The following is an 18,519-nucleotide window of genomic DNA, read 5'->3' as shown; positions in this document are numbered from 1 at the left end:
GTGACACCATTTTTTAAAAAGGCTTTCAGGGATCATCTGAGCAACTACAGACCAGTGAACAGGACAGCAGGGCTAGGCAAAATGGTAGAAACTATTATAAAGAACAAAATTATTGATAATATATATAGTTGTGGTGCAATGGGACAAAGTCAACATGGATTTAGCCACAGGAAGTCTTGCCTCACATGAATTTTACTTACGTTTCCCATTAAATTTCTATCCATTGATTTAATACGTTTCCTACATTTCAACTGTCATATTTCCCAGGCCTTCTCAGCAGCTTAAGTTTATGTATTGATTTATATGGCTTCTTTGTTCAATTTTATTGTCTTGTATTTAATCATCCAGGTCAAATCATGTTTGATTCTAATACTATTTTAAGTAGAGAGGTGTGGTAGCCATGTTAGTCCACTTTTAAAGGTAATCAATAGAAATAAAACATGGAAAAGAAAATAAGATGATACCTTTTTTATTGGAGATAACTTAATACATTTTTTTTATTAGGTTTCGAAGGTTGCCCTTCTTCGTCAGATCGGAAATAAGCAAATGTTGGTAGATGACAGTATATATAAATGAAACATCAAAGCATTTCAGTGACAGTCTAACAGGATGGGGGTGGGTAGGTGAGAGACAGGGAGATATGCATGGAGACAGGAGGGTGTCAAAGCAATACAGTTTTATGGTGTAAATTTTATGGTTTATAATGGGCTAGAAAACTTGGTGCAAATACCGGTGCCTAAGTTAGGTGTGGATCAGGTGTATTCTGTAACCGTGTGCGTAGATTTTTGGAACACCCATGGGCCACCCATTCTATAACCATGACCATACCCCCTTTTTTCCAACATGCATTAGAATTTACATGCACCACTTTATATAATACTCCTAGCAAGTTCTGCATGTAAATTCTAATTAATGAAAATAATTGCTTGTTACGTGGCAAATATTGCTGCTGATTGACTTGTTAAGTAACAATTCTGGGATTCTATATAGTGCAATTTTGGTCACATTTGTAATCCGGAGGATTATGAGCAATTTTGGACATCGCATCTCAGAAAAGGTATAGCAGAATTAGAAAAAGTACAGAGAAGGGCAACGAAAATGATAAAGGGGATAAGTCCATAGTCTGCTATTGAGACAGACATGGGAAGCAAATTCTTGCCCTGGGATTTGTAGTATGAAGTGTTGCCACGATTTGGGTTTTTGCCAGGTACTTGTGACCTGGCTTGGCCACTGTTTGGAAAACAGGATACTGGGCTAGATGGACCATTGGTCTGACTCAGAATGGCTGTTCTTATGTTCTAGTTACAAGCCAATTTTTAATTTGCTTCAAAGCTTTTTAGAGAAAGCTGTTGCATCTCAGGTGGTACATTTCTGGAAAACTACTAATATGTGTCATCCTTTCCAATCTAGATTTCATGAGGGATATAGCACTGAAATGTTGTTGGAAAGATTGCTTGATGAGATTATAGTGCATAGAGATAATCAGAGAGAAGTAATGATTATACAACTGGATCTAACCACAGCCTTTGACATAGTCAATCATTCTCTTTTATTATTGAGGCTAGAGCAAATAGTGGTTTTGGGTGTGGTTCTGAATTGGTTTAGGTTTTACTTTTCTGGTAGACCTTTTGGGTTTTCAGTAAATAATTCTTTATCTCAGACTCATCCTCTATTATTTGGTGTTCCACAAAGATCTGTTTTAGCTCCCGTATTGTTTAACATATTTCTTGCACCATTAGCACTATTAATTCAGGATCTTGGGCTTCATGCTCATTTTTATGCTGACAGCATCCAACTGGTCCTGGCACACAACCATTGGGATGATGAATTCCAAAGACAGCTGGAAGGGAAATTGGAAAAGATTAAATGTTGGCTGAATGACCATCACATGTTTTTGAATCTACCAAATGTGAAATTTTGTGGATATCTTCAACCTCACATCCTCCTCCATTTGTTCCTAAAATTTCTGGCATTCCAATGCATTTGAAAGAAACAAACATCATCAGGGGTAATTTGTGACTCTGGATTGCAATTTTGTAAAAACAATATCTTAAGGCTTCATATATTTAAGAAAAATCAGCTCTATGAAGCCCTTTTTAGATTTTCAGTTGATCAAGACAATTTTATATATGTTAGTGATAAATAGAATAAATTACTATAACTCACTTCTAATTGAATCTTCCCAGTATCAGATAAAATGTTTACAGCTAGTCCAAAATTGTGCAATTAAGTTATTATTTAATGCCAGGTATGGAGACCACATGACACTTTTCTTACAAGAACTACATTGGCTTCCAGTAAGAGAGAAAATTAAATTTAAAATTCTTCTGCTAGCCCATAGGGCCTTTTATAGAATATCTTCATTCTCTGTTCTTGCCTTTTCAACCTTCTCGTGTGTTGAGATCCTCTCAAGGAAATAATCTGGTTATTCTTTCTCATAAGAGACTTTGGTTAGTAGCATCTCAAAGTCCTGCATTTAGCTATGTGGCATCAATGCTTTAGAATTTGCTTCCTCTGAATTTAAGGAAGGAAGGGTCTCATAAAAAGGTTGATGGCTGAGTCTGACAAAATTGTTATTTTGAAATCTGACTTTAAAAAGGATTATCTTTTTTGCAGAAGGAAGTTGCAAATTTTTTCTGCTGCGGCTTGTGCCACTCAAAATCATAGGATATTGTTCTTCCATTTGAAATCCAGAGTACTTGCTATTGAGGCACCTGTTTTTTTTTTAAGTTCCTTTGCAAGTGTATGGTGAAATTTTCTGATGAGAACTATGTTTTTTTTTGTTTGAAAATGTTTTGTTAAGTAAAGAATCTAAGTGAAAGTCTATGAGCTTTTCCAAAGTGTAACCTAGATGGGAGAATAGTTAAATAGGTTCAGTGTTAGGCAATTTATTTTGCTATTTGTACCTTGCATCTATTGTTGGAATTATCCTCCTCTCTCTTTGTTTATGTGGACTGGATTGTTTCATTTTTCTTGCATGTTTTATAAGAATTTTTGAAAAAATTGGTAAAAAAAACATTGCACGTGCATCTGGCTGTGCACAATTCCATAAGGCAATGCTGCATAACTCAAAAGGTGGCATGGCTGAGTGTTAGGGGTATTCCAAAAGTTGCACGTGTAGTTATAGAATATGGTCTCAGCATGCATAACTTGGGCACCAGCATTTATACCATGTTTCAGCAGATGTAAGTCTGGTGCTCAAGGGGGTCCTTTTACCAAGCTGTGCTGAAAAGGACCCTGCGCTAGCATCCGGGGCCATTTTTGCTGCACGCTGCGGCCCTTTTTACTGCAGCAGGTAAAAAGGCCAAAAAATGGCATGACCACACGGTAAGAGTTGACCTACTATGTGTGCTGGGGGGGGGGGACACTTAATACCACCCATTGATGCATTCAGGGCTCCCGCTCTAACCGGCAGTAACCCAATAGCGCACGGCACTGCCCAATTACTGCTGGGTTAATACCATGCTAGAAAATAGCTAGCTATTTTCTTTAGTGTGGCAAATGGCGTATGCCAGGGCTGGAATACCGCCGATGTCCGTGTTGGACCAGTGGTAGTTCTAGATTAGCATGTGATAAGCCCGTGTTGGGCTTATCGCCGCTCTGTAAAAGGGCCCCAAGGTTAGGTGCAGGAGTGTTACCCATGATTCAATAAAGGGCATGAACCCTTTATAGAATTGCGCTTAGTGACGATTTTATTCCAGCACCCATTTTTGAGCACCAGTTATAGATTTTTCTCTCTATATAATTAAAATCCTTTTCATTTTGCCAGATTTATCACTGACCATGATAGTCATTGCTTAGGAAAAGTAATTGGGACTGCAATTGTATTTTCAGAGTTACCTGTTTATTGAATTCTTCCTCAGAAAGCAGAATTTTCATATGCCATCCAGCAGCAAACTCCATAATATCACCTGTGTGAGCTATTTTCATATTTCCTGTCCATTGATCTGTTCCATGTGATGCCCTAGCATTTTAACTTTTTACAAAGCCACGCTAACGATTCTGGCGTGGCAAATGCGACAAAGCCCATTCAGTTCATATGAACTTTGTCAGATTTGCCGCACCAGAAGTGTGGCTTTGGAAAAGGAGCCCAAAATATTTATGTTGCAAAACTAATGAATATATAAAACATTAGTAAACTCCTTTTACATAACGTCTGTATGTGTTTCTGCATAAATGTTTTACTTCTATTATTGTTTATTTACAATATATATCTTAGGGTTAAGGAATTCTTCATGATATTGTTTTCAAAGTAAAATGGAATGGTATAAATAGAAAAGATTTGCTGTACAACATGCATTAGATCAAATGGACACTTTTTGAATGCTTAATAGGATTCGCTGCAGGAAAAAAGAACATGTATTCTTGAATATCATGTGGCTTAGGTGTATAGCAATTACATCATGCTAAACTGAGATGCTGTTATCTGCTGATCACAGAATCATTGCATGACCACCTGTCCCCAGCATGGTAGGATCATTAAAATGCAATTGAAAACCTTTTTTCAGTCTGCACAACAGATGCCTACTTTAGCAGGTGTACCAGCACTGAAGCAAACAAATGGCAAAAAAATAAGGGTGCATTTGCTAATATACCATTACTGTGGACAATTTAAAATGTACATGTGATTCAGTGCATCCATACATTATCACATAGATTGTAGATGAGGCAGATACCTATCAGTTAGTTTGCCTAGTTGTGGTCCTATGCAGCTTTCTGATGCTTTGAGTGGATTACGGTACGTAGTCCCATGTCCTATCTCCTATCCAGCTTATAATCGAAAGAGAAAAACGCCTATATTTCGACCCAAATCGGGAGATGGGCATTTTTCTCGCAAAGGCGCCCAAATCGGTATAATCGAAAGCCGATTTTGGGCGTTTCCAACTGCACTCCGTCGCGGAAACGAATAAAGTTGGCAGAGGCGTGTCGGAGGTGGGACTGGGGCATGGTTATCAGCCGAGGAGAGATGGGCGTCTGCAGCTGATAATCGAAAAAAAAAGGCGTTTTTACCGCGATTTTGGGTCACTTTTTTTGGACCCTTTTTTTCACGAACAAGTCCCAAAAAAGTGCCCCAACTGCCCAGATGACCACTGGAGGGAATCGGGGATGACGTCCCCGGACTCCCCCAGTGGTCACCAACCCCCTCCCACCCAAAAAAACCCACTTTAAAAACTTTTTTCCCAGCCTGTATGCCAGCCTCAAATGCCGTACCCACCTCCATGACAGCAGAATGTGTTTGATCCTCTCACAGCCTTTCCCTGGGTCAGATGTGGCTCTCGGGTGCACTACAGGGTCACATCAGCATTGCATTGTGGTGGGTGTAGGGTATTGGGCTTCATGATTTCATTAGCTTGTGTTACAGTCTCACGATGTTGGTAGTTGGTAGGCTCTTCTCCCATGGTGCTTTTCCCCCTGCCTACTGGGTCAGAGTGTGCTCTGTTGTGTTTCCTGTTGTAGTCCATGCGGTAGTGGCCATTTTTGTAAGCCAGTTTTAGTTCCCTTTCCTGTGTTAGCCACGTTAGAGAACTTAGTTCTTCCCTTGAATGTGGCTGAAAGAGGGCATTGTACAGCATTCTGCCAGCTCTGACCTACTGCTAATCTCAGTACCAGGGAGACTCGTTGCCAGTGGGGCACAACCTCTGCAGTTAACTGTGAGTAAATGTGCTTATTTCAATAAAGGACATTTTCGGACAGATTAGTCTTCAGGTGTCAACTGGTGTGCCAATGTTATACAGCAGCAACAAGTCCTAGAGGCCTGCGTATATGCAGGTCCCTGGAGCACTTTTAGTGGGTACCGCAGTGCACTTCAGCCAGGTGGCCCCAGGCACACCCCCCCCCCACCTGCAACACTTGTGCTGGTAAATGGGAGGCCTCCAAAACCCACTGTATCCACATGTAGGTGCCCCCTTCACCCCTAAGAGCTGTGGTAGTATTGTACATTTGTGGGTAGTGGGTTTTGGGGGAGAGGGGTTGGGAGCTCAGCACCCATGGCAAGGGAGCTATGCATGTGGGAGCTTTTTCTGAAGTCTACTGCACTGACCTAGGGTGCCCAGTTGGTGTCCTGGCATATCAGGGGGGCGAGTGTACTACGAATCGTGGCCCCTCCCAAGACCAAATGGCTCGGATTAGGACGTTTTTGAGCTGGGCGTTTTTAGTTTCCATTATCGCTAAAAAACAACAGACACCCAGCTCAAAAACATCCACTTTTTCGAAAATACGGTTTGGTCCGCCCCTTCACGGACCTGTTCTCGGAGATAAACACCCATGGAGATAGGCGTTCGCTTTCGATTATGCCCCTCCACGTCTTTTAACAAACCTCTCAACCCTCAACCCTGTTCCTGTCACAGCCCTTTCCATCTGTCCCAAACAGTTTTAAATTGTGTTATACAGTTGATCTCTACTCGTTCTACAGGAAGGCTATTTCAGGTTTTATCATTTTGCATATTGATTCTTGCAAATCCCACATCTTTACCTCCTTACGAGACCCCTTCCCAAGCCCCACTGTCAAGCTTATAAATTATCCAAATAGCTACCAAAACTAATGATTTTTTTTTAATTAAACATCTGGTCATCAAATGCTCATTAATATTAATCTTATAACCATGGCCATTCCGTGAAGGATACCCCAGCTTTCCTGGATGCCTGATGCAATCATAATGCTGTCATTATTAGTCTGCCCAGTTGATGAACAAAATGCATGACATTTTTTGGTACTTATTTTAAAATTCCTGTTTATTCAGCCAGTTTTGTCAAGTTTATTTTCAAATTTTTTTTTACCTCTTCTGGTATATCCGTATTCTTACAGACTTTATATCCTTAAGTTCTGATTTCACTTGTAAAGATATTGACAAAATGGTTCTAGTACCAAGCTCTGGTGTATACCAACGATCTCCTTACCTTCCTCTTAGTTTGTATCCTGCTACTCATCTGATAGAAGCAGGCTGAATATCAGAGAAACAATGGGTTGAGATCTTGCTTCTCCCATTGATGATTCATATGGCCTTAATCAAGTGTCTTGACTCTCCATTGCCTTATATACAACTTAGTGACATGATTATTAAACTGTGCAAAACAGTCAGCATTTGAACTGGTGTATGCTGTTAGCACTTGACTGCAGCATTGGTAGTCAGTGACTCAACTGTTTGGGGAGGCTAAACTGGGCAGGGTTAGAGCAGGGGTTGAAGTGGAGCTACGGCAGGTTGGGTGTGGCAGGGTAGGGGGCAACACCTATATCAGCAGTATAGGGACAGTGGGGATGCTTTTGGAAAAAGTAGTGGACCCCTTCATATGTGGCTCAGATACAGCTACACCAGCTTCCTCCCCTAGTACCTCTGTTGAGTTGATAGATTAATTGCCATCAAGTCAAAGCCAACTCCTGGGAACCATATAGAATGACTCTCCAGAGCATCCTGCCTTCTATTTAAGTACAGAGGCTTTTTATTAGAGTATTCATTGTTGTTGTGATTGTATCAATCCATCATATTGCTTGTCTTGCACACCTTCTTTTTCTTCAATCTTTCCTAGCATAATTACTTTTTCTAGGGACTCTGCCTATCGCATAATATGACTGAAATATGATAGTTTCAGTCTAGTCATGTGAGTCTCCAGTGAGAATATGTTCAATTTTTTGGCTGTCTATAGTAGTCATAACAGTCATCTCTAGCACCACAACTCAAATGCCACAATGCTCTTTCTTTCCTGCATTCTTATGGTCCAACTTTTAGATCAATAGAATAGTAAATAGGAAAAAAAAACATTGTCTTTATAATTAAAAACTTTGTTGTTAAAAAAACATCACATGACTTGAAAGTTTTCTCCAGATCCTTCCTTGAAGCTCTACCAAGTGCAATCCTGTTGTGTACCTCTTGACTACTGCAGCCATTGTTGCTGATAATTGATCTACAGAAACTGTCTACAACTTCAGTGTCTTCACCATCAATTCTGAAGCTCATTTGTATACCTGTTAGGAACATGGGAAAATAAACATTGTCATAGCAAGAGAAACTGAAGGTCCATTGAGCCCAGTATCCTGTTTCCACTAGTGGAGATAACACAGTTGTTTCACTCAAAGCCTATTGGGTAGTAGCAGAATTATTTGTTTCTGTCTACCCAGTTTAGCTATGTTTCCCATAATTTGTTCTTTATGTGTAATGCCTGTATCTATGCCTTTTATTATTATGTACCCTGTTTTAATAGTCTGACCCTAAGTGGTTAATCAAATTTAATAAACCTTGAACCTTGTACTTTTATAATTCTGCTATATCTTTTTTGAGATGTGGTGACCTGAATTGTTTATGATATTCGAGCTGTGGTTGCACTATGGAGCAATACAAAGGTATTATAGTATTCTCAGTTTTGTTCTCCATTCCTTTCCCAATAATTCCTAATATTGTATTTACTTTCTTATCTACTGCTGCACACTGAGTGGAACGTTTCAACTTATCATCAACTAGTAAAAGAGGCCCGTTTCCGAAAGAAATGAAACGGGCACTAGCAAGGTTCCACGCCCCCCTACCTCCCTCCCTCCCTCCCTCTCTCTCTCTCTCCTCCGAGTTCCAGCCCCCTCTCCCCTCCGAGTTCCATTCCCCCTACCTCCCTCCCTCTCCTCTGAGTTCCAGGCACTCCTCCCCTTCGAGATCCAGGACCCCCCTCCCCTTCGAGTTCCAGGACCCCCTCCCTTCCCTCCCCTTCGCGTTCCAGGACCCCCTCCCATCCCTCCCCTTCGAGTTCCAGGGCGCCCCTCCCTCCCCTCCGAGTTCCAGACCCCCGCACCTCCCTCCATCCGTCTCTCTCTGTCCCCTCCGAGTGCAAGCACGACCTGTCCTCCGGCAGTCCCTCAGCTTCCTGTGTGCCGGCTGTAATTTAAAAATTCTTACCTCGGGGACCAGGCGTCAGCAGTGAAGATGGGCGGCGCTTCAGACTGCTTTCCCATGTGTCTCAGCTCTGCCTCTGGTCCCACCCTTCTGAAAATAGGAAATAAGGACGGGACCAGAGGCAGAGGAGGGGAGAGAGAGAGAGGGAGGGAGGCGCGGGCCCGTGGAACTCAGAAGAGAAGGGGGCGTGGAACTCGGAGGGGAGGGGGCTGGAACTTGGAGGAGAGGAGGAGAGGGGGATCTGCAACTCGGAGGGAGGGAGGCGATTCTCTACTCACCTCCAATGGCTGGTGCTGGGTTCCCTTCCCTCTCACTGATCTGCCCTCTGACATCATCACCATGGTGGACCAATAGGAAGTGTGTTACGAACCCAGGCATCCAGAATGAGGTGCAAATTATTATATAGGATGATCACACCTAGTTCTTTTTCCTGGGCGGTGATTCCTGGAACATTGCATCATATAGCTACAGTTTTGGTTCTTCTTTCCTACAAGCATCAGTTTGCACTTGCTCATATGATATAATGTATACTGAATATACTCCAGAAAAATATGTGCCAAAAGAATCTAAATTTTGCTCCAAAATAAGACAACATATTACATAGAACAATATTTGCAGTATTCTAGAAGTAGATGCAGGTACTTTAGTACTAGCCCTAACCCCCTTCCCCTTAATCCAACATCTTCCTGTTGGCCATATGAACTGTGGTTTTCCTCAGCACTATAACAGATATCCTCTCCTTACTGGCAATTATATAATGATTTGCGTATCTGGTTTTATGGTAGGTTGCTAAATGGCCACCAGGCTTGGGATCTACTGGCCTTTCTTGTTGAGTTACCAAACATGTTTGGAGTATGCATTAGCTGTATTAGCTGAACCTAATGGCTAGAGAATGAGGGAAGCCAGACTTTAAATACCACTGCCAATCCCTGAGATTGTGGACAAGCTATTTAACTTTCCATTCTACAGTACAAACTTAAACTGTAAAGTCTCCAGGGAAAGGTAAATGCCTACTTTCTAGCTTCTACTGAAAAAGCTTGAGCTAAATTCAATCCAAATCAAACATCCAGTACCAGGAATACTGTGACATAATATAAAACTTTACAAAGTTATTCAGGACCTACAGAGAAATTCTATGATACCATAACAGCATTCACTTCTTGGAATCACACAAGGGCCTACCTAGGAAAAGACAGCATTGTACACATTGCGGTGGGTAGTAAAACACCAATACACCTATTGGAAAATTAAACATTAGTCCTACGTAGATGCTAACAGAATACTTGTCCTTTTTCACATGCAGACACAGGTAGACTCTCATCAAATATTGCAGAAGTAACCACAAACTAAAAATAGAAATATATAGACAAAATTTAAACAGAATCCCCAAGAAGCCAGACTTTGCACACAGTGCAACACCAGAGAAATAAAAACCATGATATATGTCTCTCATATTGTGCAAAATATAAAGATAACAGATGCCAATTTCAAAAACTGACACATCCCAATCACTAAATGGAAAAATAATAAATCAAAATTTAAAAAAATGTAAAATAAGACGATTCCTTTTTATTGGACTTCTGAAGTCCCCCTTAATAAATTTTTTGAACAGCTTTCAGAGGCCAAAACTACCTTCCTCCCCTTGCTTCCTTTTATTTATGCTGAGGATATCCAGCTGCTCTGTACTATGGATATACATTCTCCCCATTCTGTAGCTGCTATACTTTCTAAATTGGATAAGCCATCTGAATAGTTATCTAAGTATGAAATGAAGTTAAAAACAGACAAATCTGAAACTAGCATCCGGGGCTCATCATCTTTATCTCCATTTACATCCTCCATAAATGGGCTACAGGTTTTCCTTAAAGATTCAGTGGTTATTCATGAGGTCATATTTGATCAAGGGCTGAACTTCCAGGCTCATTTCTCTAGTGTTGCCTGTAAGTGCTATTTTGCTTTACGACAAATACACCCGGTTTGTTTCACTTTTGATTTTCCCTCACTTGATATTGCTTTTGTGATCTCTCGCTTGGACTATTGCCATTCATTATATCATGGCTGAAATATTACTCAGTAACATATTGCAATTGATTCAAAATAAAGCTATTAAATTGCTTTTGAACATGAAAAAAGCAATCATGTTGCCCTCCCCTCCCCCCTTTTCAGACTGTGCATTGGCTCCCTATTGCCTATCAGATTCTCTTTTAAGTACTTACCATCACCTAGCAGGTCTTTTATGTCAGCCTTCCATTATTCTTTTCTAGCTTCCTGATTTCATATTCCCCACAGAGAGCATGCCATTCCTCTCAACACCATTTCTTAACTATCACTTCCCAACATCAGGTCCAACTGGATTCTACCAAAAACTCCTGTTTAGTGTATTAGCTCTCCTATGTTGTGAAATAGCCGTTTTTGGATATCAGGACTGAATTCTCTTTTAAGAAATTCATTCTCCTCCCCTCCTTTTTTTTTGTACAGGCTTTTCCCAAATATTTTATCAACCTTCACATTCTTTAGTTTAATCTCAAGTTCACTGGTAGCAGCAGCATGAGTCATGTCACATTCTCTTGCCTTTATTCCTTTTGTATCTCCATTTTTAGATTTTATAGCTTGTTAAATTAAGGCTTAGGTTTTTTTTTCCTTCTGTTGCTTGTCTGACCTACTGTCCTTCATTCTATCCCTTGTTTATGTGTACTCATTGTCTTATGATTGCTCTTTTTTTTAACTATGTAAACCACTTAGATGTCTCCTGATGATTTGTAATGTATCAAATAAACATGAAACATTTCCTCTCTCTCTCTCTCCTCCCTCCCTTTCTATACAGTCTCTCTCACACTCTCTCTCCCTTCTCTCCAGTATCTTCTCTCTTTCCCCTCCCCCATCCATTTAGCATTTCTTGCTTCTCCCCCTCTGTCTCCCTTCTTCCCCTTGTATGCAGTTTCATTCCTTTGTCTTCTTACTCCCCCATGTCAAGCATCTCCCATTACCCTATCCACCACCAGTCTCCAGAATCTCCTGTTATCCTGTTCACACCCCCTGCCCCAACACCTCCCTCTGTTACATTTTTCTCCTCTTGTGTCCACCCCACCCCTCCCCCTTTCCTTCCCTGTTTCCCCTTCCCCATGGTCCTGCATCTTCTGGTCCCCCTAATTCAGCATATTCTGGGGTCCTTTTACCAAGCCGCAGTAAAAAATAGCTTGTGGTAGTGTGGGCACGTCTTTTAGGCACGCACTGGGCCATTTATTTTACCATGGCTGGGAAAAAGGCAATTTTTAATGGGCAGGGAAATAGGCCTGTGTCAATATTAAAACTAGAGCATGCCTATTTGTGTCCTGAGCCCTTATTGCCACCCATTGACCTAGCAGTGAGGGCTCACGCACTACCCATGCGGTAACCATGCAGTGTGTGCCAATGTGGGCGCATTGCTGGTTACCGTTGGTATTTTCTACTGTGGGATTTGGCCTGTGCCAAAATCGGAATTACCATCAGCTGCATGTGCTACCACGGTGGTAGTGCCGATCGAGCGCATGCTACCTGCACATTAGCCCTCCTGCGCCTTTGTAAAAGGGTCCCTCTGTTTCCAGTTCCTCCTCCTGGTTCTAGCATCTTATCTTCCTGCCCTCCCTTCCTCATTGTCACCTCCACTGCTGCCTTCTTGAGACTTGTAGCAGTAAAAAAATAAAACTGAAAATAGGGATAGGTTCATTGCCTCTTTGCAGCCCACTGCTAGCTCTGTCTATCCCAGCCACCCTCCAAAACAGGAAGTCTTTGTCAGAGGGGCAGTACCAACAGAGCCAGCAGTGGTGCACAAATTGGCAATGGCTCCTGTCTATTCTTTTTTCTTATGCTGCCGATCCCAGGAAGTGACAACTAATGGGATAGAAGGTCCCAGTTAAGGCTGGGGAGGCTTAGACTCCCCAAGCCTCTTATATGGTGTGCCTATGGAGTGCAGTAAGCATTTCTGCATTGGCATGACAGTTAGTGTAAGATAATTCATGTGCTAACTGCATAGCATGTCATAAGGTGGAAAACAGGATGGTTATGGGGCAGAATTGGGTGTGGACTGAATTTTAACACATGATATTTTACCGCATTCTGTCATTTTTTCATTTAGTGGTAAGTGCATCTATGCTAATCACAAATGCACTCAACATCCAGTAACTATGGGGACATGCTGGGAATGCCCCCAACAGTTAGTGCACAGTCTTTGCACTTATCATGCATAATTTTTGCATTTAACATGCAGTAAGTGCAACATTTTACCACACTTCAGTAAATGCATCCCTTTGTTTTGTCAGCATATTATGGGGTCCTTTTACTAAGGTGCCCTGAAAAAATGGCCTGCGCTAGTGTAAGAGCGTGATTTGGATGCGCACAGATCCGTTTTTCAGTGCACCTGTAAAAAATGCCTTTTTTAAACTTTTGGCCGAAAATGGACGTGCGGCAAAATGAAAATTGTCGTGCGTCCATTTTGGGTCTGAGACCTTACCGCCACCAATTGACTTAGTGGTAAGGACTCACACGTTAACCGGGTGGTAATGGTCTACATGCATAGAATGCCTTTTACCGCCCGGTAGTGCCACGTTCCAAAAAATACAAATTATTTTCTGCCACACATAGTGGACACACGTAAAAAATGAAATTACCACCTGGGCCACGCGGTAGCCGTGGGGTAATTCCAAACTGATGCACATTGGGCATGCGTAGGCACCTCATGTGGCTTAGTAAAAGGGCCCCTATGTGCCTACAGGATACAGGACACTACATAAATATGTTGAATCAGAGTAAATAAAAATTTAACCCAATGGCTGTAAATTGATTTCTCTTTGTTTCCACAGCCACTCAACTATGAGAAAAAGAAATTATATACTCTGAATATAGAAGGAGCAAATACACATGTGGATTTCCACTTTTCACACTTGGGTCCGTTCAAAGATACGACAATGCTGAAGATTATTGTAGGTGACGTGGATGAGTCTCCATTGTTCACATTGCCGTCATATGTCTTAGATGTCTATGAAAATGCAGAGATCGGAACTATAATTGGCAGCGTAACAGCACATGATCCTGACAGCGCTAACATCTTAGTAAGGTACGGTCTTATACCATTGTCAATATGGAAGCCAGACTGAGTCAACAAATAAGCATTCGTTAATGTAATTTTAGTTGGCAGTTTCCTCCTGCTCCTTGGGCTTTCTAGCAAAATTGGAACCAGGGCTGGGGTCTGGCTCCTGGTGGCAGGAGCCTTCATTGACCACTATCTGGAGAGGTTATTCTTATTTTATAAACTTCTACTCAGTTTCCTAGTCTAGTCATTGTAGTGCTGACAGCACATTTTGGACTTTTTGGGAACTTGCAATTATAGACTTCCTCCCTCTGTGAGCTATGAAAGCTGTTCCTCACTAGTGTATTTATATTCATATTATTATTTATCATTAAATACAAAATATGATTATAGGAATATAAAAAATTTTCATAAGGGGCTAGTTCAGAGATTTTCAACCTTTTTCGTCTCATGTCACACATGGCTCTAAAATTGTCAAGGCACACCCCCATACATGGTCCAGCATTTTACTTTCTACCCCCCCCCCCCCCCACGCCCACACATGGTCCAGTGTGTTACCTTCTTCTCTTCCCCCTCCCCTACACCCCCACATATGTTCCAGCATTTTACCTCCTCCCACCTCCACAAATAGTCCAGCATTTAGCTTCTCTTCCCCCCACTCACAAATAGTTCAGTACCTCTCCCTCCTGTTCTGTCTCCAGCCGCCAACAAGGCATCTCCCTTTGTCTCTCTTGAACCTGCCCCCCATGTAACTTTTTAAAAGTTTTTGTGCCTCTAAAAAGTTAATCAGCACTGAATACTGGCATAACCAGTAGCCAAAATAAACCTGTATATTCAATACTGGTTGCTAGCAGTGAGCAGAAGTCATACATCCTGCTTGTGCCTACCCCAGAGCCTTCTCTCTGACACTTTCTATCTATGCAGAAGCAAGGAGTTACGTCAGAGAGAAGGTTCTGGGGTTGGCACAAGCAGGCTGTTTATAGTTTATTAAAAATGTTCTGTACCACACAAACTGACTGGCAGAACTGAGCGATATACAATCTAAGAAACCAGAAAGGAACTCCATCTAATCCGACAGGAAAGAAGAGCAATCACACTGACAACAACCTCAAAGAAATGGTATACATTCACATAAAATCACAAGTAAAATAACAAAGTCAGCAGATGTAAACTCTTTTGTGATGCCACCAAGTGAGATCCCATGCCATACCCCCCTCCCCCCACCACTAAAATCTTATTGGAATAATCTTGTCTTTATTGCTGACTTGAAATTTTTTTAAGGCAAGCTCACAGCAAATATAAAGAGGAAGGTTATTCCAGGTAAAAGGGTCTAAGAAACAAAAGGTTGTATGAATCACTGCTGTTTGCTACCGCTGATAGCTAGAGAGAAGAAAACCTTGATCCTCAACTCCCACAGCATACTTGTGGACCTGCCATGGCACACTGGTAGAAAAACATTGGTCTAGATTGTCAAGTAACAAGTGATGAGCCCAAACAAGTTTTCACTAGTGAACCAAATAATATGGTAATATTTGCTGAGTCCTGGAGAACTGGTATGTCAGGTTAAGACAGCAGAAGACTCATCACAGTTGTTTTTCTTCCTTTACCCCTTTATTCTATGCCTTCCTTCCCTCTATAATGTTTTTCCTCATCTTTATTTTACCTATTGACTTCTGCTTTGTATCGAACATTGCTCTGCTGTTCCTTTCAAAAGGTGGTATAGAAAACATACCAATAAGCTAAACTACTGTGTGATAAAGTAAAAGGTGGGAAACCTAGCAAATGAAGGAAAGATTTGTAATTAAAAATGCTACACTGACGAAGAGAAACAGATGGCTTATCATCTGAATTTCAAAGTAAAATTCAACACCCACCCCCCCCCCCCCCCCCCCCCACACACACACACATCCAATATTCAAAACTGTTTAACATACCAGGAATGGCTCCTGGATGTTTGAATGGTGTTTAATCTCCTAACTGTGGATATTCTGCTGGAGATAACCAGTTATCTCCCGCTGAGTATCCCAGTTAGTGGCTAGCCACTAACTGGCTATATTGCATGACATACCTTGTTAGACACGGATATTCAGCACCAAACCAACTATGTTAAATGGTGAAAATAGGCCACTGAAAAAGCAGGCCTATCTTTGACCGCTAAAAAGTTAACCTGACTATTGACACAGCCAGTTCACTTTTTGGTGGCCAAAATAAACCCGGATATTCAATGCTGGTTGTTTAAAACAGCCCTACACTGAATATCTGGGTTTAACTGAATTAGAAGCCTTCCAAGGGAAGATGTTAAATATGGAAAATGGTTTCAATGAAAGACCTTGGCACTACTTTGGTTAAAGATATGATCAATTGTAATAGAAGATTGGAAGAGCTGAAAAATAATACTCATCTTAATATGAGATATATGAGTTTCAGGGTTTGGGACTTAAGGGGTATGTAAGAAATATTTATGTGAAGTGGCTAAACTCTCTTCTTATTCTAAAAGCATATTATCTTCCCAAAAAAGAGCATGGGCAACCTAATAATGATCCTGGAACTATATCATAATTGGGCTTAAATTTAGCATCTTTTTAGATCCGTTGGAGGTGATTGTCCAGGGGAAGGCTATCTTATTCGCTTCCGTGGTTTTTGAAAAAGATGTCAACTTGATGATATGTTTGTATCTTCAAAATGTATTCTTAGAACATAGAATTTGTATTTATCCTGATTTTGCTGGAGTTATTCAGGAGCATTTTATGTCTTTTCTGGCTATGGATGGAGAGCCTTTTTTTCCTGAGATACCAGTGTAAATGCCTTGCAAAATATATGGGAGTTAGCTATGTTTTTTTTTTTCAATGTTCTAGAGCAATTGAGAGTTTTTCTAGATGCTGAATCTTGTAACTTCCATTCCAAGGCGATATGCAGAAGGAAGTGGTTAAGCTGCATATTGGATCATCTGCTACTTGATATGCATAATATATTTTCCTTTATTTGATCTCATTAGTTATTCCCTTATTTTCTCTTGCCCCTCCCTTTAGAAGTTTGTAGTCTAAGGAACTTTGCTTTATTATTAAACATTTAGTTTAAAGATTGAGCTTAATCTTTTTTTTCCTCCCTATGCTCAGTTGCTGGAGGTGTTTGCTAGTGTTATTTTTAAAATTTCAATAAATACATTTTAAAAAAATACAGTAGTTGGAATACGTGGAGGGGCATAGTCGAACGGGGTGCCCAAGTTTTCCTGAGGGCGTCCTCGCAGGACGTCCTCAGGAAGGGGCGGGGAAACCCCTATTAACGAAACAAGATGGGCGTCCATTTTTCGTTTCAATAATACAGTCGGGGACGCCCAAATCTCAACATTTAGGTCGACCTTAGAGATGGTTGACCTAAATGTTGAGATGGTCGACCTTAGAGATGGTCGTACCTGGTTTTCAGCCATAATGGAATCCAAGGACGCCCATCTCAAAAACGACCAAATCCAAGCCCTTTGGTCGTGGGAGGAGCCAGAATTCCTAGTGCACTAGTCCCCCTGACATGCCAGGACACCAACCGGGCACTCTAGGGGGCACTGCAGTGGACTTCATAAATTGCTCCCAGGTGCATAGCTCCCTTACCTTGTGTGCTGAGCCCCCCAAAACACCCCCAGACCCACTCCCCACAACTGTACACCACTACCATAGCCCTAAGGGGTGAATGGGGGCACCTACATGTGGGTACAGTGGGTTTCTGGTGGGTTTTGAAGTGCCTCCATTTATCACCACAAGTGTAACAGATGGGGGGGATGGGCCTGGGCCTGCCTGCCTGAAGTGCACTGCAGTACCCACTAAAACTGCTCCAGGGACCTGCATATTGCCATCATGGAGCTGGGTATGACATTGGAGGCTGGCATAGAGGCTGGCAAAAATATTTTTAAAGTTTTTTTTAGGGTGGAAGAGGGTTAGTGACCACTGGGGGGAGTAAAGGGAGGTCTTCCCCAATTCATTCCGGTGGTCATCTGGTCAGTTCAGGCACCTTTTTGAGGCTTGGTCGCAAGAAAAAAATGGACCAAGTAAAGTCGGCAAAGTGTTCGTCAGGGACACCCTTCTTTTTTCCATTACCGGCCATGGACGCCCATGTGTTAAGCACGCTCCAGTCCCGCCTTCACTACGCTTCCAACATGCCGCCGGGAACTTTGGTTGTCCCCGCGATGGAAAGCAGTTGGGGACTCTCAAAATCGGCTTTCGATTGTGCCAATTTGGGTGACCCTGGGAGAAGGACGCCCATCTTCTGATTTGTGTCAAAAATGGGCGTCCTCCTCTTTCGAAAATAACCTGATAGTGATTAAGACTAAATGCTATTCATATAAGTCGATGAGATATTGGTAGCCAGGCAATGTTCAACAGCCTTCCAAATATGGGAGGCCATCCAAATTTGTTGTAGCTGTTGAGCTATTGCCATTTCAAATTTATGTACCTCGGATACTGAATTCCACTAGATTAGTGTTTCCTAAGTCCGGTCCTGGAATACCCCTTGCCAGTCAGGTTTTCAGGATATCCACAAAGAATATGCATGGAAGAGATTTGCATATAATAGAGGCAGTGTATGCAAATCAAA

General features: G+C 41.6%; 1 protein-coding gene across 1 annotated transcript in view; it reads left to right on the top strand.

Annotated features, from left to right (window-relative positions):
* LOC115472864 (cadherin-18-like) overlaps window positions 1–18,519 on the top strand; it is a 588,666-nt gene that overhangs the window by 393,756 nt on the left and 176,391 nt on the right. Inside the window, exon 4 of the mRNA XM_030207339.1 lies at window positions 13,712–13,965. Coding sequence (XP_030063199.1) covers window positions 13,712–13,965 — 254 coding nt within the window. The remainder of the gene's footprint in view (window positions 1–13,711; window positions 13,966–18,519) is intronic.

The sequence above is a fragment of the Microcaecilia unicolor genome, chromosome 1 (assembly GCF_901765095.1).
Source record: "Microcaecilia unicolor chromosome 1, aMicUni1.1, whole genome shotgun sequence".
NCBI classification, from domain to species: domain Eukaryota; kingdom Metazoa; phylum Chordata; class Amphibia; order Gymnophiona; family Siphonopidae; genus Microcaecilia; species Microcaecilia unicolor.
Note: the sequence above shows the minus strand (reverse complement) of the source record. Positions and strands in the feature narration are given on the sequence as shown.